Source organism: Palaemon carinicauda, chromosome 3, assembly GCF_036898095.1.
Source record: "Palaemon carinicauda isolate YSFRI2023 chromosome 3, ASM3689809v2, whole genome shotgun sequence".
Taxonomy (NCBI): domain Eukaryota; kingdom Metazoa; phylum Arthropoda; class Malacostraca; order Decapoda; family Palaemonidae; genus Palaemon; species Palaemon carinicauda.
The window spans coordinates 128,953,089-128,969,577 of record NC_090727.1 but is presented as its reverse complement, the minus strand read 5'-3'; the positions used below and the strand labels follow the sequence as shown (position 1 = coordinate 128,969,577).

The following is a 16,489-nucleotide window of genomic DNA, read 5'->3' as shown; positions in this document are numbered from 1 at the left end:
TAATCCTATCCTGCCTTTTAACTCCCAATATCCTTCTGAGGGCTTTGTTCTCAAATCTACTAAATCTATTGGAGATTGTTTCATTGTCATACCATGACTCATGTCCATAGAGTAACACCGATCTCACTAAACTGATATATAGTCTGATTTTTATATGTAATTACAGGAGATTCTATTTACAAATTTTACTTAACATAGCCATAAATTTTATATATATATATATATATATATATATATATATATATATATTATATATATATATATATATATATTGTGTCAATGTGAGGAATATAGTTTGCTATATTGTGTTAGTACACAACAGCTGGAAGAGTAAGTTGGTGCTTGTAATGATAACAAGGGAAGTAAATGATAAACACAGTATGACAAGTTCTCAGATGTGATTTTGCTACTCCCGCCTACTGAATCCATCTTCAGCTACCCGCCATGCAGGATGCTGGCCTAGAGCTCTCAGTCCCAAGATTAAGTTACTGCCACCACCTTGTCACATCGACCAGAAGACTTCTAGAGATGGTAATAGGTAATGATGCTGAGTTCATGAAAATGAGGACCAAAATGAGTGTCTAGAAAGAAGAGATGAAGGCTTGAGTAAGCGCCTAGCTCATATACCTGAACAAAGGGATATCTTGATGGCCATACAGCTCTCACTGCAGGGTAATGTTGATTAGATACAGAGCTACTTACCAACCAGCTCTTGCCTCAATGCCTATGCACAGCGCTAGCTTCATCTTTAGAGATGCAGCCGGAGCCTTCGTCTTAAGAGACTAACCTACGATTCAGCAAAACCACTCGCTTAACTTAACCCACTACAAGCCGCCAAAGGCGCAGAGCTTGTGCTACATGGTCATGCGTAGAAAGCAATCTACCACACAACTTAGCCCATCAGTCGAGATTGTATCCAAGTCTTGGCATGAGCAGCAAGCAATCTACCGCACAGTCTAGCCCATCAGTCGAGATGGTATCCAAGTCTTGGCATGAGCAGCAAGCAATCTACCGCACAGTCTAGCCCATCAGTCGAGATGGTATCCAAGTCTTGGCATGAGCAGCAAGCAATCTACCGCACAGTCTAGCCCATCAGTCGAGATGGTATCCAAGTCTTGGCATGAGCAGCAAGCAATCTACCACACAGTCTAGCCCATCAGTCGAGATTGAGTCCAAGTCTTGGATCCAATAAATGAAATAAGGTTTCAGTGGAAAACAGTGTACTCAGCTTACCCTAATATAATGCAATTATCATATGAATAAGAGTACACTTCCTAGCACTTCCATACACCTCACATTAGAGTGTGTGGGTAGGAAAGGGACTACCTGTTTAAAACTGGGTCTTGGGTACAGGCGTGTTGTTTCCATGGTGAGCTCATTATGTTAAAAGGTGCAGTGATGACACTGGTCAGAGAAAGGATGGTGGACGTACTCTCAACGTTTGGTGGTAAAAATATGAGTTGTGAATGGCTAATGTATGCAGATGATACTACTCTCATTAGGTATAGAGAACAGAAACTATAACCTTACATTATCCTTGAGGTGATTTCAAATATTCATTGTTGCTTTTCAAACTATTTATCTTTACTTTTATTGACTTTTTCTAGCAAATTATTTATGAATATATTACTATCAACTTTACTTTTTTATGCAACAAAAACAACAATAATCTAATCAATTCATTAGAAATAAAAAAATGAAATATCACAATTCACAACTTCAGCAAAAGAATACACTAGCCAAAAAGTTCCTCTTAATTGCCATAAACTAATGGCCTCTCTCACCAGATTCCCAAGGTCTGTCTCAGGTTTTAAAGTAAATGACCACGGTCACATGTCTAAGTTTAGACTAATGCCAGCCTCACTTGGGTACACATTTTGTTAATCTGCGCGTAAGTTCTATCAAATAACCTTACGATTTTGAGCTAATAGACTTGGGCTAGGGCCGAGGAAGACGTTCCGGAAAACGGGCGTATTTGCTCCCTGGTCTGATTTTATTAAGACTAATTTTCATTCAAATGATCCAATCAGTTTACTTTAAAATACAAGATTACTTTTCTTCTTAAATATTATTAGTCCCAGTAGAACTTCAAAAGTTCAAAGTTGCTGCAAATGTTTTTATTTTGACCAGGCTGACATGAGTCTTTTTATAGTTTATATAAGACATATCTGTTTTGACGTTGTTACTGTTTTTAGAATAATTTATTTTTAAATTTATTCTCATCATTTATTCATTTCGTTTCCTCACTGGGCTATTTTTCCCTATTGGAGCCCTTGGGCTTACAGCATCTTGCTTTTCCAACTAAGGTTGTAGCTTGGCTAGTAATAATAATAATAATACAGGGTTGGCTGCCCTAACCAATATCACTGTCATATTCCTACCTACCTTGATTAGCTTTCCCTCAGCCCTTATTAATTGGTCTTACATTAGATGAGCTTCCCTAACCTTGGAAATATATCATATTCTTCTTACATCTTCACTCTCCCTACTCCACAGTAGTGCTATTCCAGCACTCCATCTTACCATCCTCATCCCGGTCCTTACCAACAATTTCTCTGCTTTCAAAGTTTCTGGTTTATATAATGGTAGATGGCTGGCAGTAGTCTTATAGATCTTATTTTTGAGTCTTACTGGCAAACACAAGATTAGGATTATCATTTCAACGAGGAAAAACAAAGACAATGGTTTATTTGGAGTTTTATTTAACACCGATTCGAGTTTTCAGAATGAATTTTACCAAAACAAATTGGGTTTATAAATGCAAATCAAAACAGGAAATTGTAACATATAGCAACAACTGGGAACCATATGAAGTATATGTGACAGTTAGGAATTTTAATATTATTGTCAGGCTTTAAAAAATCTAATCGACTAACAATTCAACAAGAAATTTTGAAAAATATAATTATTTAAAGTTACATTTCTTACAATTTTAAAACATATTCTCGCCTTTTACACTCAAAACACTTGTAATGGCGCCAAAAAAAAGGTGAGTGTATCGAAGGTCTAATAAAATAACATTAATACAGAGCCTGAACCCATTCGCTTACATAGAAAGCTAACGAGATCAGGCTACGGGTATGAAACCAAAGGGAACTTTCCTAGGTCTAGCATTAGACGCATCGATACACTCCGCAGACAGAATTTGGCGCGACTGCAAGGCCTTGAAGCCATCTGAACAAGCCGGAACAATCCAGGCAGGGCTCTTTCCCCCCAAAATCTAACAAGGATACGAGAAACGCGGTGACTGGAGAGTTACGCCTCCAAGGATGGCCGAAAGGTGGGAGCTTTTACAAAATATTTTTGTTTTTTGGAGATGATGGGAGGGAAGGAACTAGGCCGTTTGTCCTTTAGCCTCCCACCATATCGGTATCAGGCACTGGGATAAATTATGACATGAAAAAGAACTGTTTCTCTGAAGGCAGAAGCTTGAGAATCTTCTAAAGACTCGCCGCTTCAACAACCAACATCAAAAGGATAACTGTTGGCAGCAACTGCCCACTCGCGCTCTCCTCCCCGACGTGGAGCAACGGCCAAACATTTGGCCAACTTTTGCTCCAACAGGAGTAGGGCGCGAGTTGGGGGTCATCCGCGCATAAATAGACAATCTTAATATTAACAAACTTAAAACTAGAAAACATAACATAGGCCTATGAGCTGAAGTGACCATCATTCATTTTTATTGGATTTTTTTTTATAGATTTTTTTGTGGTCAGGTCGGCTAGCATACCAACAATTGTTTCAAAATCATTTAATATATTAGGGCTGCCCGGGCACTCAACTAACTGATGGCGCCGAGACTTACGAGCTAAGTTCATAGAACTTACATATGGTAATATATCATAGATATATGGTGTAAAAATAACACACAGGTCCTCAGTCAGTGGGAGCTCAAGCCAAACCGGAGGAGGATACTCCGAATAGGCCGAGTCTGTAGACCCACTGGGGAACGGACCATGTGCTAATAGATTAAACCAGGGAAATTACCTTCCCTGCTTACAAACTAAATGGAACACACGCATTTACACACACAAGCACGCAATACAACGCACAAGCCAAGATGCGAGGGCGATGGCGACGCACCGCGATGGCAGACAGGCACGAGACGCGCCGTACATTGCCAGAGCGAGCGCGGAACCACGCCGCCGCGCTTGCACGCAGAGACGCCTCTGGCCACGACCTACAGGCAGTAGGGGTGGCAGAACTGGTACACGAGCCTCTGGGACCTCTCAGTCTTCTTCATGATGCCCTTCTTGTAGTACTGTCTGATGGAGCGGGAGAGCTTGTCATAGTTCATGGCCGGTCGGTTCTTCCTCTTGCCCCAGAGGCGAGCGACGCGGACGCTGTCCTCGATCTTGAAGACGCCCTTCTGCCGGTCCAGCCAGCGGATGCAGGAGCCGTAGAGCTGGGGCTGCTGAAGGAGCTCCTTCAGGAACTGCCACAGATGGATGTGGGTGCCACCTCGCCCACTGCCTCCGCTGCTGCAGGTCTCTTCTTCTACTTCCTCTGTTGACAAGAAGAAAAATGTTGTTTACAATGACAGAAATAATAATAATAGTAATAATGATGTACTTTCGATGCAATAATATTGTGGATATTTAAAAAAATGTTTAAAACGTACTTTGGAAAATTTTGAAGTCAAAATATGAAAATTTAAAAACAAAAAACAATTAACCCCTTAAATAATGAAGAGAAACCCCCAGGATTTAATAAACAGAAAAAATAAGAGTAATTAAAAGTATGACTAATAACTTTAAACGAATCACACGAAGAGGGAAAGAAAAGAAGAGCTATATTTAGAAATATAAAACATGTGATAAGAAAAAAAAATATATCATCACCGTCACACAGGATGTTCATTTACGTCAAGAACAGGCAAATCTCGAAAAGTCGACACCGGAAACGCGTATTAGAAGCCACAATCTAAACAAAGGTGATAACGATCCATTGTTTGTTTGAAGTGTGATGCTCCACACAATTAGATTGCTCTAACGTTAAAGGGAACGGTTTTATGGTGTTCCGCAGGGCTGTAATGTCAAAAGGTTCCGATATGGTGTTCCACAGGGTTCGTTCCTATGGCCGATGATAGTTTGGCTTGGCTTTGTTCATGAGGGTTATGAAGTGATATTTATGTTTTTATGGGTATTCTATGATTCCTACATAAACCTAAATAATAGTTGTACACACACAATATATATATATATATACATATATGTATATATATATATATATATATATATATATATATATATATATATATATATATAGTATATATATATATATATATATATATATATATATATATATAAGTATATATATATATATATATATATATGTATATATATATATAAAGTATATATATATATATATATATATATATATATATATATATATGACTATCTATCTATCTATCTATCTATCTATATATATATATATATATATATATATATATATATATATATATATATATATATATATATATACTGTATATCATCATATGTAAACCTACCAACCTACTCAATAATATACAGCATAAGAATAAAAAGACCAAATGTTGTACGAAGCCAAAATGAGGAGTAACAATAATACTGTTTTCTCCTAATCATTTGTGGCCACCAACAGGCGTATATATCAACCAAGAGGCGGTTAAACAAAAATGGCGAAGTGGCCGTCCTTGATTTGTGTGTGAGAGAGAGAGAGAGAGAGAGAGAGAGAGAGAGAGAGAGACTGGCATTTCGGATTTCCCAGAAACCAAAGTGACTGGGCTCTTTCTTGGTTGCAGCACATTACGGGCGCGCAAACGCGCAGGTGGAGAGACTTGTGTATGTAGTTACCCCAGTTTGGTGATTGCAGGTGGAAAGTAGATAGTTATCTGTGCCACTGTGAGCTCAAGTTGAGAGAGAGAGAGAGAGAGAGAGAGAGAGAGAGAGATTGGGCACTTAGTTATTGCACTCAACGCTTTAAATAAGTCAATTTGTATGTGGAGAGAGAGAGAGAAGAGAGAGAGAGAGAGAGAGATTGGCACTTAGTTATTTCAATCAGCCCTTTGTTAAATAACTCAATTTGCTTGTGGAGAGAGAGAGAGAGAGAGAGAGAGAGAGAGAGAGAGAGAGAGATGTAATGCACTCCAAACAATGCACAATGATAGATGGTAGATGGAGAAAGTAAAATGAAAAATATAGAACAGGCAAGTCCCAGTCACGTACGACGAGAGAGAGAGAGAGAGAGGAGAGAGAGAGAGAGAGAGAGCCAATCAAAAAGGGGCTGTTGCTGTTGTGACGTCATCCCTCTGCGGTTTGGTTGCTTATCAACACAAGCTCAGATACGTATGTCATTTCTTGGCTATTTTCTTTAACCAAATGTTATCTTACAAGTGAAAAATCTAATCTAATTATGTACTGACATAGGCATAATGTTAATAGATATATATCTATTAAATTTACTCTAGCTAACGAGAAACAATGTAGTTTTCTAACGTGTGGTAACCAAGCTAAACTCTGAGAGACCTTGAGCGAGGCTAGGGCCGTATCACCTTGGTCCAGGCACTGAACATTACGGCATTGCAATGTTGCGCTTAATGGCACCAGCACATAAGGCTCAATATCGTTCCCGAACACCCCTCGATACGAAGGTACTTCTTGCATAAGGGCTCTTTGCCAGAGAATAATCCTTACGCTGATAAACGTAAGGTTCGAAATTGCTTTTTCTTTAAACTATGGGGGTGGTGGGAGGCTACATCAATTGAGTACACGGAGAATTATTGGCTTTACGGCGTCCTCAAGTAGGGGCTATTCTATCTTATCCTTTAACTCGTATAGATTCGAGGGCCATTTAAACATTAAGATTCATATATTTTCAGTTTAAACCTGCAAGAGTTATGGTTAAAACTGCCTGGCACTGGGAGTGCAAGTGGCAATATCTCCTGATTTTTCACATAAATGAAATAGTTTTCTTTACAGCTCTCTCTCTCTCTCTCTCTCAACAAGTAACCACACCCAGAGTTAGCAACCCACTTCAATGCACGGGGCATAAAAGTACCCACTCGCGTCTTATCTTGTTACGCCACGTTAACTGATGTGTACTTTACTCTACTACCATTGACCAGAGAACAAAGTTAAGATAATTTCTTAAGCAAAACGTTCTTGGACTGGTTACACCCTAAACCTTTTACATCTCCAACACTTTTGTCTTCTCCAACATGCCCCGCAGCTATACACCCCACACACACCCATCTCCACCACTCCCAAAATGCCCCTTAACCTGACCTCCACCTGTTCTTGAGACCTACCCCTGGCCTGACTGGTCCCACTTGCAAAATACCCTTATGTGCCATCTCTCACCCACATTTTTTTTAACCCTAAGGGTAAAAACTATCGCGTGGAAGAATTTAAGTTAATTTTGGGGGGTTTGTTCGATTTTTCAGATTAAAGATTTTAAAGATACATACTTGATGTTTTTTTGAAATATTGCTATCTTTTTGTGCCTTTTTCGTATTATGGGAGATTTTGGATTTAACATTTCAGAGGTAATGGTAAAAACTTGTTAATTTTGAGAAATATTGCTATTCTAAGTGTCTTTTCGAGTTTGCAGATTCAATATTTTAAAGGTGGTATTAACAAATTCTTGGTTTTGTGAAATATTGCCATTTTGGTGATAATATAATCTTGATAAAAATAGTGACGGTAACGATAATAAAGATAAGCGTAGTAGGAGTAGTAGTAGTAGTAGTAGTAATAAAAACAATAACAACAACAACAATAGTATGAAACTCACCCTCAGAGTCATAAGCATCCTCCTGGGGAGAGCAGCCGCGGTTAGCAGAGGTGTGGTGGTGATGACCCCCAAGGGGGGACGAGACTCCTCCTTGGGGACTGCCGCTATTGGAAGGCGAATGCTGCTGCTGCTGCTGCTGCAGGAGAGCTGCCACGTCCATGCAGGATTCGTCCAGGTACACGGCTGTTCCCTGCTGCTGCAGAGGGGAAGGAGGGTTGGGGGAGGCCCCACCGGCTCCGCCACTGCTGTTCCCCCCCTGCTGGTTGACCTGAGCCACGGGGGTGGGCACCAGGGGCAGGGGAGGACTGGCAGGGGCGCTGCCCGAGCTGCTGCTGCCACTCCCGCCGGTGCTGCTTCCCTGGGGAGGAGGGGCGGCGGGCCCGGAGGCGGAGGCCTGGTGCTGTTGCAGCTGATGGTGGGCGTGATGGGCGGTCAGAAGCATCAGGTTGTTGCCGGCGTCGACGACCTGTTGGTGGTGCGGGTGTTGGAGGAAGGACGGGGCGCCCCCAGCCTGCTGCTGCTGTTGAAGGTGGTGATGGCGGGGGTCAGCGATAGCTCCGGCAGGGGGAGGGGATGGGAGGAACTTAGGGGAGGATCTAAGGGCTTCCCGCCAGATCTCGAGCTTGGCGTAGAGGAGCTCGCCTCCGACGGGAGCCAAGAGCCTGAACTGCTGCTCCGTCAACTTCAGGAGGGAGGGCCCTGCGTAGTTCCAGAAGTCCAGCATGAGGGGAGGGAGGTTGAGCTGAGACGCCTGCAGTTTCAACCAGGCGCGCACGTCGTCCACGGACCAGAGGGCGGGATCTGTAGGGGGGGAGAAGAAGGGGGAGGGGTTAGTTATGGAGGGGGGTATTCAATGCAAGATCTCTAACAAAGGTCACTTTCATATAGGAGAGGCCAACTGTCAATGGGTCTAGTTGCATTAAAGAGAGATACTGTACCGTGTGGGTAATTGTATACAACATTGCTAGTAGCAATAATTATAAAATATACCTATTTACAATTACAATTACTTTGTTCCAGATATAAAAACAAGAATTCTACAGCTATAAAATACATTAACTCGGAATCTAAATTCTTTCTAGTCCTAAAAAACAGAAAACAGAATCGAATCTAAATTCTTTCTAGTCCCAGAAAACAGAATCGAATCTAAATTCTTTCTAGTCCCAGAAAACAGAATCGAATCTAAATTATTTCTAGAACTAAAAACATAAAGACTCGAATCTAAACAGCTTCCAAGTACTGAAATCAAACCATCTCTCTACCTGACATGTATAGAGGAGCGTGTAACAGCCTAGCCTTGAGACTATAGTCCGCCATTTTGTTTGCAAATCCCCCGAAGAAAAAAAAAACCAAAATGTACTATGTCAGTGCGCAGGCGCAGGAGTCCACCGAACAGAACACAAACTGACGTACGCACGCACACACTATTCAAAATTTTTGGGCGGGAAACACTTCGAGTTTGAAATTTCCGATATTTAACGTCACCTAGCGATCCGATCTGGGATAAAATGATTTAAAATACGTCTTCTGAATGAAGCAGAGTCTAGAGAACTTATATAAAAGAGTGAAAAGCGAACGGAGGAGATGATGATGATGTGAGTGTGTGTTGTTGGCAAACCGCGAGCTAAGGCAGGACTATGCAACCGAGGAAGAGATGCTCTGACGACGAGGCAACCTCTTCTGTGACGTCATGCGGTGGCTACGTCATGGGCCCGACATCCTGGTCTGCCCGGTGGAAGCCTTCTTTTTTCGGGGCGCCCCGAGATTTCGGGGCGGAGGGGCGAAACCCTACCCTGTTTCCCCGGGGATTCAGTGACCGAAATGTGTAAAAAAATTGTAAATTCTCGAATAAATATCTAAAGGAATCTTCGACTTTGGATGATAAATTTATAATTTACATTAATACTTTATTAATATATTTGCATGATTCTATTGAAATTTTACTCCGGGGATTCAGTGACCGAAATGTGTAAAAAAATGGTAAATTCTCAAATAAATATCTAAAGGAATCTTCGACTTTGGATGATAAATTTATAATTCATATTATTTTACTAATATAATTAACATGATTCTATTGCAATTTTGCTCTACTTGTAATATTAACAGTAAAACAATATATTAATTCTATTTATATTAACAGTAAAACAATATATTAATTCTATTTATATTAACAGTAAAACAATATATTAATGACAATATATTTATATATGAAAGATTTAATTTAATGTTAGTGCTCTTAATATATTCTATTTTGATTCTTCATTATTTCTCTTGCAATGTATTTATTTCCTTTCCTCACTGGGCTATTTTCCCATGTTGGAGCCCTAGGGCGTATGGCATCACGCCTTTTCCAATTAGGGTTGTAGCTTAGCTAGTAATGATAATAATAATAATAATAATAATAATAATAATAATACCGACATCAACGGTCTTGTGCTATCGCAACTTTGCTCAATTATAATTTTGACAGTAAAACTCTGAATGTTGAAATGCGTAATGTGGAATTAATGTAAAGCATTACACGCAAATTCATAACGCAAAGTCATTCATGACACAATCAACCAAAACTTCAGATATGCAACGTTTGAACGTAATGCAATTACAACTTCAGATATGCAACGTTTGAACGTAATGCAATGTTATGAAATGTTTATGTATGCAACGCAGCTCGGGGCTCAATAATGGTATGCAACGCTCGTTATGTAATTCAAGAATGACATATTTGTTATGCATAAATTACATTGGTTGATGTATAAATTATGTATGCAACGATTCACTGAATAAATTAAAAGATTTGGATAATTATCACAAAATAAATATTGATTATTAAAGTGACGTTGGAATAACTTGATTTTCATAATAATGATGTAAATATATAAAAAAATTTTAAGGTAATGTTAATGATGGTGATAAAATTAATGTCAACTTTAAATAAAAAATTAATTATGGAATGCATAATTCTAACGGTCGTGATAATTACTAATAACTATAAAATCAATATGAAAAATGTCGATCATAACTATTAAAATTAATCCCAATACGAAACAAATGACGAATGTGTAAGTATATATATATATATATATATAAAAGGTCACAGATAACGGGTGGAGCCACAGGTCAAACTGGGTAAAGAGGATGTCTAAATTAAGATCAAATCTATTAAGGGCAAAGGGAAAATACCTCAGAATTTTCCCCGCTCGTCGGTGAAACATCAGCAAAAAAAAAAAGATGGTCAAGCCATTTGGATTCAGTCCGAGAGAGAGAGAGAGAGAGAGAGAGAGAGAGAGAGAGAGAGAGAATTTATATCCCAAACCAATTTGATTTACGAGAATTATATATAAATAATTCCCCCAAACTTCAATAGACCGATGAACTATCCCACCCAATCATGAAACCGATAGTCCAATACCATTGCTATCACTAAACTCTAAACCCGTATTGCGCAAGAGTTTAACAAGTGGAGGCCCCCAACAGCCCACCTATTGAAACAAAACGGCCTGACCATTATACCATTCCTATCTAATAAGAGGTTCCACTTGGCCCCAACGAATTCAGTACCACAATGGAGCCCTCTGTGCTCGCCCCAAGAGGGCTATAAGGTGCAGAATACTACAAGGGGAGGCTCTGTCTGCACCCTTGAGTTCATCGTTCTTATCAAATCTTGGATAGATACTTTATTTATTCTATACCTATATTTATTTCTTTTATTCTCTACTTAAAAAGATTCTATGCTCCCCATTATACAATGTAAATTATACATCCACTGTATACAAGCAAAGATATAAACAAAAATACGATTCTCATATTGCAACCCAGATATTCTTTCTTCAATAGCAGCTAAGACAACCTCGCTATTGGGCTAAGACAGTAACACCCAAAATGACCCCCCATCCCCCCCCCATCACAAAAACAAGAAGCCACCCCGTCGTAAGATATCAGCTGAGGGGGGGGGGGGGTTAGGTGGTTGTTGCAAGTGCAAAGGACATTGAAATGTATTGCGGGGAACCATAAAGATGGAATCTGCGCGTGTTCAAGGACTTTTAAACAAGGGGGTAAGAGAGGAGGGCAGGTGAATTGGGGGTGAGGAGGGAAGGGAAGGGGTTGTGGCCACAAAAACTTGTTGCGCCTGAAGCACTTCAACACATACATACATACACACCCATCACAAGGGCTTGATGGGAAGCTGCTGGGAGAGGCAAGAATAAAGAATAAGGAGAAAGAATGAGACTAGCGCTGATAAGACGTGTCGGACGATATTCAATATTTCGTTAAACTCATATATTCGAAATATAATCGTGAGAGAGAGAGAGAGAGAGAGAGAGAGAGAGAGAGAGAGAGATAAAAGCAAAAAAAGGGGGGGGGGAGCTCAGATATTGCTTGAAGACAAATTCAATGCATCGTTAAACCCATATATTCGAAATATAATCGTGAGAGAGAGAGAGAGAGAGAGAGAGAGAGAGAGAGAGAGATAAAAGCAAAAAAAGGACGGAGCTCAGATATTGCTTGAAGACAAAAGATGATAGCACCCAAATAATGACTACTTGATTACCCCGCGCACGGAATGACGTCAGCAGCCTTACGACGGGAAACAATAGAGGCGAACTTGCGAAGGCCAGAGAACAAGTGCGCCCTGGCCGTTGATTGCCATAACAGCGTGTAGCTGTTTACATATGAAAAGGGAGAAGGATAAATAAATGATGGGGAGGGAAAACAAATAAGCCGAGAGCTCAAGGAGACGAGATGAACAGAAGGCGTTGTAACATTAGAAGGTGGTTTTCGACGTTGGGGGAGAGGAAAGACTTAGACTATATAGCTATGATATTCAACGCGTGGAAATTAGGGTAAATTAGACCTACAATATATAGACTAAAGATCTGGTTATATATATATATATATATAATATAGAGAGAGAGAGAGAGAGAGAGAGAGAGAGAGAGATTAACAAAATGTTTGATATTACTCATTGAGGTAGAGATTAACTAAACCTATTTCGAATGAGAGAGAGAGAGAGAGAGAGAGAGAGAGAGAGAGTTAATATCTCTTGATACTTTACTCATGAGAGAGAGAGAGAGAGAGAGAGAGAGAGATTAACAAAATGTTTGATATTACTCATAGAAGTAGAGATTAAATGAACCTATTTCGAATGAGAGAGAGAGAGAGAGAGAGAGAGAGAGAGAATTAACATTCATTGATACTTTAGTCATGAGAGAGAGAGAGAGAGAGAGAGTTAACAAATTCTTTGATACGTTACTCATGAGAGAGAGAGAGAGAGAGAGAGAGAGAGAGAGAGAGAGCAAAAACTTTGATACTTTACTCATGGAAAAGAGAGAGAGAGAGAGAGAGGAGAGAGAGAGAGAGAGAGAGAGATCGCCTTATAAGGGACTATGTGTGTGAGGTGATTTTAGAGGAGGGAGACTCGGAGAGTTAAGATAAAAAACACGCCTATCCAAGGCCGGTCTGATGAAGCAGTTTGGGGGAGAGAGAAGGAGTAAACTGGAGATCTTGGGGGAGGGGGGAGGGGGGAAGAACTATTTTTTTGGGGAAGAGACAAAGGAAAAAGAATAGTGGGAAGGGAAGATAATAAAAGGGCAACTGGGAGGAGAGACGAAAACATGACTCTTAAAGATTCGAGAGAAAAATTCCGCCCACGACTTTCAATTATATTACGGAAAATGACATATATAAAAAATATATAATACCAAACTAAAAACACATTAGTCCCTAGTACTATCCTTGTAAGGTGACGTGACGTCACAGGTGACATTTTGCCATCTGTGTTGAGATTTCTATTACTTTAATAAATGGTTTTATCAAGGTAATATTAACATAATAGTTCCTAGGATTCAATATTGCATTGAATTATAGTTTAACATATTAGTCATACATTAGTTTAAATATATAATACTAATAATAATGATAATAGTTTGAGTAAATTTCTCAAGAAGATATAACATCAAAGACAACGTTTATATGGATTTTATTTTGATATTGTGAAATTGCATAAACTTGAATAATTATATCTTCTTGAGAGAGAGAGAGAGAGAGAGAGAGAGAGAGAGAGAGAACTTATACTTAATTATATCAGAGAATGAGAGAGAGAACTTAAACTTAATTATATCAGAGAGAGAGAGAGAGAAAATGCATACAGTAACTTGAAACAAATTATGAATTCAGAGAGAGAGAGAGAGAGATAACTTAAACTTAATTATATCAGAGAGAGAGAGAGAGAGAGAGAGAGAGAGAGACAATAACTTGAAGCAAATTATGACTTCTTGAGAGAGAGAGAGAGAGAGAGAGAGAGAGAGAATCTTAAGAGTATTATCGATACTCACCGACGGGAATATTAAGAGAATCGGACACTCGTTGGACATCTCTACGATTATGCTCTTGGGCCAATCTCTCAACCGTCTCCAAGATGTCCCTCTGACAGGAGGCGGACGTCCCCTGGGGCTGCTGTTGCTGCTGCTGAGGGGGAGACGCAGGCACCCCATCCAGAGGGCTCCCGCATCCCGAAGAAGGCGCTGCCGGCGACCCGCACGAGGAACCGACGCTGACGTCGTCCTCCAGCTCGCGCTTGACGTCCACCAGGGACTCGAGGAAGCTCAGGCCTTCGTCGCTCTCCTTGTACCCGCCGTTGGGCGCCATCTTCTGGTGGTAGGCGGCCTGCCCCTGCTCATCTAAGGGGAGGGAAGGTTGGGGAAGGTGATGCAAGGAAGCTTGCTCGAAGGGTGGGGGAGGGGTTGAGCCTCCGGTGGAGATCTTCTGGAAGGCATTGGTCTCCTCCAGGCGTCCCCGAAGGAGGGGGTGGTCAGGGTAAGGTCCCCCTCCGTAGGGAGGGGATGAAGGGGCCTGATGTTGCTGGACTAAGGTTTGGTTTTCGTTCAGGAGATCGGACAGGTTGATGGAGGACTCGTAAGGGTCCTTCTTGATCACGTGGCCGGCTCCTGACGGAGGGCGGCCGTAGGGTGAGACGCCGTGGAGGGAAGGATTGGCCGAGGGAGGGGCGGAGGAGGGGGACAGGTGAGGTGGGGAGGCGGGGAGAGTGAGGTAGGAGAAGGGTTCTTCTTTCACCTTCTCCAGCTCGACGGGGAGGTGCTGGGGAGAGTGGAAGGGACTGGGGGGAGTAGCAGGGGTCAGACCACTGGGAGGGGGAGGGCACTTGGCATTCGCCATAGCCTCCCTCGTGCCCTGGGCTGAGGGATGTGGGTGCCCCTGGCACGGCTTGGTTCATCTGCAGGGACAAAATGGGCTCAAGTTAACACAAACTTCGATAATTGAATCCCTACTCGAAGTAGAATTTTCATAAACAAATTAAAAAAAAATCTAAGCAATATTGTTTCACAAACAAATCTTAGACAAAAACATTATAAACAACGCACATGCTAACACATACAATATTAAAAATACTATTTATATTTAGTGTAAACAAATGAAAAACTATTGAAATTGTGGTTTTGCAATAAACTAAATCATGAAACTTCATGTAAGTGATATTAAAACAATACTAAAAAGGAAGAAATGTTGAATTTGAACCTAAATTCTGGTTAACTACAAATAATTGTTAACAATCCGATAAATCAGTGGCCTATAAAAAAGTAACTCATTGTAAGAAAACATGCATTACACACAATTCAAACAACCACTTTAAACTAACACACACACACATTAAAACAATCACTTAAAACTAACACACACACAACAAACAATCCACACAAAAACACCCGTTCATTATCTAAAACTAACACACACAAATTAAAACACAATCACTTAAAACTACCACACACACAACTCAAACAATCCCACACACACACACACACACGTTCATTATCTAAACATTCAATATGGCATACACACATCAAAAATTGGCAACATTGATATTATTCCCGCCCACGCTTTGCAACAAGAGGGAGAGAGAGAGAGAGAGAAAAAGATAGAGACACCTGTTGCTTTCACTTCGCTCTTAGCACGTTTCCAAAAGGACACTTCATTCACTAGAAAACACTTCTGCAATAATCCTCTTTCTTGACCTGGGTACTCACCTCGGCGTAAAGGAGAGTATGCATCATAGTGGCACTTCTTTTCACAAGGGTAAATGACAGCAAGCGAAGGTAGTTTGCTCAGAGCACAGGCTTGGCACGTCTGACTAACTCGATGCTTTAGCTCAGAATGACGTCTCCCTCGCTGCCACTCTATCTCTCGGCTTCTGGGCCTCGGCGGTCCGTCGCTGTTGCCATAACGATATCACATTTCGTATTTTTTTTTTTTTAGTTTCGTCTTTTAAAATGCCCGCTAATTTAAATTAAAATTTTTATTAAATAGTTATCATAATCATATTTAATCCATATATTAACTTTTATTTGTTATATAAATAATATCATTAAATAGCAGAGTAAATAACCGTGCATCATTTATCCAACAACAACGCAGTATCAAAGTGTTGCCAGCTTACAGAACAATTTTGTTTTTCTTAATTTTAACACAAATCTAAATGAAGAAAATATATATAATTTAATTGAATTAATTTTATTTTACTTTTATACATGTTTGTGTTTTGGAATGATTAATTTATGAGCGTAGAATAAAAAGAAAAGTGAAGCAGACGATCGCTGGCAAATCTGGCACCTCTTGGCACCAATGACGTCAATGTAACCATGGCAACGGAATGGGTGCGACCAAACACTGAATAGAATGTGAGCCACCTAACACATGATTGGTC

At 40.3% G+C, this 16,489-nt stretch overlaps 1 protein-coding gene across 1 annotated transcript; it reads right to left on the bottom strand.

Moving 5' to 3' along the window:
- Positions 1 to 2,684: 2,684 nt before the first annotated feature.
- LOC137638502 (DNA-binding protein D-ETS-4-like) lies at positions 2,685 to 15,965 on the bottom strand. Its single transcript, XM_068370601.1, is given in 5 exon segments — positions 2,685 to 4,506; positions 7,774 to 8,574; positions 14,106 to 14,883; positions 14,885 to 15,004; positions 15,813 to 15,965. Coding segments are annotated over 5 exon segments (2,052 nt in total). The 5' UTR covers positions 15,840 to 15,965; the 3' UTR covers positions 2,685 to 4,180.
- Positions 15,966 to 16,489: the final 524 nt, after the last annotated feature.